The sequence below is a fragment of the Schistosoma haematobium genome, chromosome ZW, assembly GCF_000699445.3.
Source record: "Schistosoma haematobium chromosome ZW, whole genome shotgun sequence".
Taxonomy (NCBI): domain Eukaryota; kingdom Metazoa; phylum Platyhelminthes; class Trematoda; order Strigeidida; family Schistosomatidae; genus Schistosoma; species Schistosoma haematobium.
In genome coordinates, this window is record NC_067195.1 from 83313284 (window position 1) to 83320355 (window position 7072).

Here is a 7072-nt window from a genome sequence, read left to right on the forward strand (position 1 = left end):
TACTATTAATACTACTTCTCAAAGTACTACTACTGTAGTGAACGAACACTCAGATGAAAAAGGCCAGTTTATATTGATCGGTACATAATTACACAATGGTTTAGTAAAGTGTGAAAATCATACGTAAACTACTGCATTTTCACATCATATCATCGTCTCTTACAAGCTTCATTGTTGTTTCATTCCTGTTGTTATCTTGATTGCTATCAGTTTCCTTCTCTCTTCTCTATATTTCAGTCGCCTAAACCTCAAGTATTACTTACATCACGATTACTCATATTCCCACTAGAACTACTGCTATTACCGCATATACAACAACAACTACAATACTAGAGTTACTGATATTCACATTAGTATATATACAAATTACTAAGAATACATCCAACGTGTGAATATATATCCAGTGTGCTGATCTACGTGCTGATTTGAAAATGTTCAATAATAATAGAGTAATATTGCATTAGGTCACATTGAATGAAACATGAAGTCAAAAATTATCAGCAGATAAAAACACTGATAAAGATTATGTAAGTGGATTGAATTTAAAGTTGAGAAGGATAACAACTAAAGAAATTAATCTCTTTTCACAAACACTGATCTTTTAAGAACTAAGATTAAAACGATTGTGGTTTGATTACAATGACAAATATTAGTGTTAATATGGGTTGTTATTAAAGACTACCATTCAAATACATTAGTTAATCAAATGATAGACAATACATTCTGCATGATGTATTCATTCAATTAATGAGTGAATTGAAGACAATAATAAAGTGAGAAATTGTATATGAAAAGGATTATTAAACGATCACACTTATGAGAGGTGATCTGTATTGTCTACGTGAACTCTTGTCATTTTATTCATACAACATATTAGCAACAAGAAAATTAGTATATAAGTGAAACTGATTTACAAATACAGCGTATTGAAGTTGCAAATTCAACTTCATATCACACTGATTATCTTATGAATAACTCTGATTCAATCACACACAAATCATGATATTAATGAAGATGATTTTATTGACATTCTGTTTCTATTTGACACTAAAATTGAATCACATTAGTGGACAACTAAATGAACACACCAATGTACAACAGAATCAAACTATCTCACATATTGTTTTTGATGCAAATGAAACTAATCCGATTGCCAAGAACAATCAATCAGAAATGGATGTTATGAATCTAATGCAAAATCAATTGAATTCATCATTAACAAACGAAATTCCGATGCCCTATTTATCAGTGACCACATCGAATGATCACATGTACTATCAAAATGTAAACGAATCAAATGTGAAATATGGAGGCGAAGAACAAGAAACAAAATCAGATATTGACAATGAAAAGAAAAGGAAATCACAACAAACACAACTTATCATAGATTTCAGTGGAACAAATGAGAAACGATTAGCGTTACAAAGACAAATATCGGAAGGAGATGACAGAAAATCTTCGATCGTACAAAACCAAGAGCAGGGTGCAATATCGAAAACAGAAAGGAATATCAGTGAATTTCAAGTAGAGCAACAACAAAAAATAATACAAACAGAAAAACAACATGATCAAAAATGTCGGAAAGAAAACGAAGTAACAAAAATAAATGAAAAGACGAAAAACGAAGAGAAAATTGATAAAAAGCCAATACTTACCAATAATGAGACAATACTCACTACTACACAATCGACAAAACAAAATTCTGAATCACCAAAAACACATCCAGTTACCGACGTTATTCAGCCAACAACAGAACGATATCTCGAAAATGCACAAGATAAACCGAACAAGACCAAAATCAAAACAACAACAATCACAATCAAAAACACCACTACTACGATAACAAAAACAAATACAGATAGTAAACTAAATTATCCAGAAAGAACACAAATATCATCGGAAACACCGAAATCAAAATCCCATGAAGAGCTCGCGCAATTTCCCAGACCAAAATATGTCGAAAACAAACAGGAGATCAACACAATAAACATTAAAAGAATAACAAAAACCACGAAACCAAAAACAATCATCACAAACATAAATAAGGACAATACAAATAATACTGCAAATTATAAACAAAATATATACAGATCAACAACGTCAAAACCAAACACTGATGTCGCCAAACATAAAACACAACAATTACCCGACAACGCACAAATCATGCCCAACATCACCACCATCATCAACACTGAGACTACACTCACCACTGCACAATCCACACAACCAACATCTGCATCACCAACATCACAACCAGTTACCGATGTTGCGCAACTCACAACAGAACAATTACTCGACAACGCACAAATCATGCCCAACATCACCACCATCATCAACACTGAGACTACACTCACCACTGCACAATCCACACAACCAACATCTGCATCACCAACATCACAACCAGTTACCGATGTTGCGCAACTCACAACAGAACAATTACTCGACAACGCACAAGTCATGCCCAACATCACCACCATCATCAACACTGAGACTACACTCACCACTGCACAATCCACACAACCAACATCTGCATCACCAACATCACAACCAGTTACCGATGTTGCGCAACTCACAACAGAACAATTACTCGACAACGCACAAATCATGCCCAACATCACCACCATCATCAACACTGAGACTACACTCACCACTGCACAATCCACACAACCAACATCTGCATCACCAACATCACAACCAGTTACCGATGTTGCGCAACTCACAACAGAACAATTACTCGACAACGCACAAGTCGTGCCCAACATCACCACCATCATCAACACTGAGACTACACTCACCACTGCACAATCCACACAACCAACATCTGCATCACCAACATCACAACCAGTTACCGATGTTGCGCAACTCACAACAGAACAATTACTCGACAACGCACAAATCATGCCCAACATCACCACCATCATCAACACTGAGACTACACTCACCACTGCACAATCCACACAACCAACATCTGCATCACCAACATCACAACCAGTTACCGATGTTGCGCAACTCACAACAGAACAATTACTCGACAACGCACAAGTCGTGCCCAACATCACCACCATCATCAACACTGAGACTACACTCACCACTGCACAATCCACACAACCAACATCTGCATCACCAACATCACAACCAGTTACCGATGTTGCGCAACTCACAACAGAACAATTACTCGACAACGCACAAATCATGCCCAACATCACCACCATCATCAACACTGAGACTACACTCACCACTGCACAATCCACACAACCAACATCTGCATCACCAACATCACAACCAGTTACCGATGTTGCGCAACTCACAACAGAACAATTACTCGACAACGCACAAGTCGTGCCCAACATCACCACCATCATCAACACTGAGACTACACTCACCACTGCACAATCCACACAACCAACATCTGCATCACCAACATCACAACCAGTTACCGATGTTGCGCAACTCACAACAGAACAATTACTCGACAACGCACAAGTCATGCCCAACATCACCACCATCATCAACACTGAGACTACACTCACCACTGCACAATCCACACAACCAACATCTGCATCACCAACATCACAACCAGTTACCGATGTCGCGCAACTCACAACAGAACAATTACTCGACAACGCACAAATCATGCCCAACATCACCACCATCATCAACACTGAGACTACACTCACCACTGCACAATCCACACAACCAACATCTGCATCACCAACATCACAACCAGTTACCGATGTTGCGCAACTCACAACAGAACAATTACTCGACAACGCACAAGTCGTGCCCAACATCACCACCATCATCAACACTGAGACTACACTCACCACTGCACAATCCACACAACCAACATCTGCATCACCAACATCACAACCAGTTACCGATGTTGCGCAACTCACAACAGAACAATTACTCGACAACGCACAAGTCGTGCCCAACATCACCACCATCATCAACACTGAGATTACACTCACCACTGCACAATCCACACAACCAACATCTGCATCACCAACATCACAACCAGTTACCGATGTTGCGCAACTCACAACAGAACAATTACTCGACAACGCACAAATCATGCCCAACATCACCACCATCATCAACACTGAGACTACACTCACCACTGCACAATCCACACAACCAACATCTGCATCACCAACATCACAACCAGTTACCGATGTTGCGCAACTCACAACAGAACAATTACTCGACAACGCACAAATCATGCCCAACATCACCACCATCATCAACACTGAGACTACACTCACCACTGCACAATCCACACAACCAACATCTGCATCACCAACATCACAACCAGTTACCGATGTTGCGCAACTCACAACAGAACAATTACTCGACAACGCACAAATCATGCCCAACATCACCACCATCATCAACACTGAGACTACACTCACCACTGCACAATCCACACAACCAACATCTGCATCACCAACATCACAACCAGTTACCGATGTTGCGCAACTCACAACAGAACAATTACTCGACAACGCACAAGTCGTGCCCAACATCACCACCATCATCAACACTGAGACTACACTCACCACTGCACAATCCACACAACCAACATCTGCATCACCAACATCACAACCAGTTACCGATGTTGCGCAACTCACAACAGAACAATTACTCGACAACGCACAAATCATGCCCAACATCACCACCATCATCAACACTGAGACTACACTCACCACTGCACAATCCACACAACCAACATCTGCATCACCAACATCACAACCAGTTACCGATGTTGCGCAACTCACAACAGAACAATTACTCGACAACGCACAAGTCGTGCCCAACATCACCACCATCATCAACACTGAGACTACACTCACCACTGCACAATCCACACAACCAACATCTGCATCACCAACATCACAACCAGTTACCGATGTTGCGCAACTCACAACAGAACAATTACTCGACAACGCACAAATCATGCCCAACATCACCACCATCATCAACACTGAGACTACACTCACCACTGCACAATCCACACAACCAACATCTGCATCACCAACATCACAACCAGTTACCGATGTTGCGCAACTCACAACAGAACAATTACTCGACAACGCACAAGTCGTGCCCAACATCACCACCATCATCAACACTGAGACTACACTCACCACTGCACAATCCACACAACCAACATCTGCATCACCAACATCACAACCAGTTACCGATGTTGCGCAACTCACAACAGAACAATTACTCGACAACGCACAAGTCATGCCCAACATCACCACCATCATCAACACTGAGACTACACTCACCACTGCACAATCCACACAACCAACATCTGCATCACCAACATCACAACCAGTTACCGATGTTGCGCAACTCACAACAGAACAATTACTCGACAACGCACAAGTCGTGCCCAACATCACCACCATCATCAACACTGAGACTACACTCACCACTGCACAATCCACACAACCAATATCTGCATCACCAACATCACAACCAGTTACCGATGTTGCGCAACTCACAACAGAACAATTACTCGACAACGCACAAATCATGCCCAACATCACCACCATCATCAACACTGAGACTACACTCACCACTGCACAATCCACACAACCAACATCTGCATCACCAACATCACAACCAGTTACCGATGTTGCGCAACTCACAACAGAACAATTACTCGACAACGCACAAGTCGTGCCCAACATCACCACCATCATCAACACTGAGACTACACTCACCACTGCACAATCCACACAACCAACATCTGCATCACCAACATCACAACCAGTTACCGATGTTGCGCAACTCACAACAGAACAATTACTCGACAACGCACAAGTCATGCCCAACATCACCACCATCATCAACACTGAGACTACACTCACCACTGCACAATCCACACAACCAACATCTGCATCACCAACATCACAACCAGTTACCGATGTTGCGCAACTCACAACAGAACAATTACTCGACAACGCACAAGTCGTGCCCAACATCACCACCATCATCAACACTGAGACTACACTCACCACTGCACAATCCACACAACCAACATCTGCATCACCAACATCACAACCAGTTACCGATGTTGCGCAACTCACAACAGAACAATTACTCGACAACGCACAAGTCGTGCCCAACATCACCACCATCATCAACACTGAGACTACACTCACCACTGCACAATCCACACAACCAACATCTGCATCACCAACATCACAACCAGTTACCGATGTTGCGCAACTCACAACAGAACAATTACTCGACAACGCACAAATCATGCCCAACATCACCACCATCATCAACACTGAGACTACACTCACCACTGCACAATCCACACAACCAACATCTGCATCACCAACATCACAACCAGTTACCGATGTTGCGCAACTCACAACAGAACAATTACTCGACAACGCACAAGTCGTGCCCAACATCACCACCATCATCAACACTGACTACACTCACCACTGCACAATCCACACAACCAACATCTGCATCACCAACATCACAACCAGTTACCGATGTTGCGCAACTCACAACAGAACAATTACTCGACAACGCACAAGTCGTGCCCAACATCACCACCATCATCAACACTGAGACTACACTCACCACTGCACAATCCACACAACCAACATCTGCATCACCAACATCACAACCAGTTACCGATGTTGCGCAACTCACAACAGAACAATTACTCGACAACGCACAAATCATGCCCAACATCACCACCATCATCAACACTGAGACTACACTCACCACTGCACAATCCACACAACCAACATCTGCATCACCAACATCACAACCAGTTACCGATGTTGCGCAACTCACAACAGAACAATTACTCGACAACGCACAAATCATGCCCAACATCACCACCATCATCAACACTGAGACTACACTCACCACTGCACAATCCACACAACCAACATCTGCATCACCAACATCACAACCAGTTACCGATGTTGCGCAACTCACAACAGAACAATTACTCGACAACGCACAAGTCGTGCCTAACATCACCACCATCATCATGCCCAACATCACCACCATCATCAACACTGAGACT

The 7072-nt window shown here is 42.1% G+C and overlaps 1 protein-coding gene across 1 annotated transcript; it reads left to right on the forward strand.

Annotated features, from left to right (window-relative positions):
* Window positions 1–325: 325 nt before the first annotated feature.
* Window positions 326–6603, forward strand: MS3_00010509 (uncharacterized protein; the record flags this gene model as incomplete). The annotated part of the gene is made up of 1 exon (XM_051218886.1): window positions 326–6603. The coding sequence occupies exon 1, from the start codon at window positions 1000–1002 to the stop codon at window positions 6601–6603; it is 5604 nt and encodes a 1867-aa protein (XP_051072679.1). The 5' UTR covers window positions 326–999.
* Between the last annotated feature and the right edge of the window lie 469 nt (window positions 6604–7072).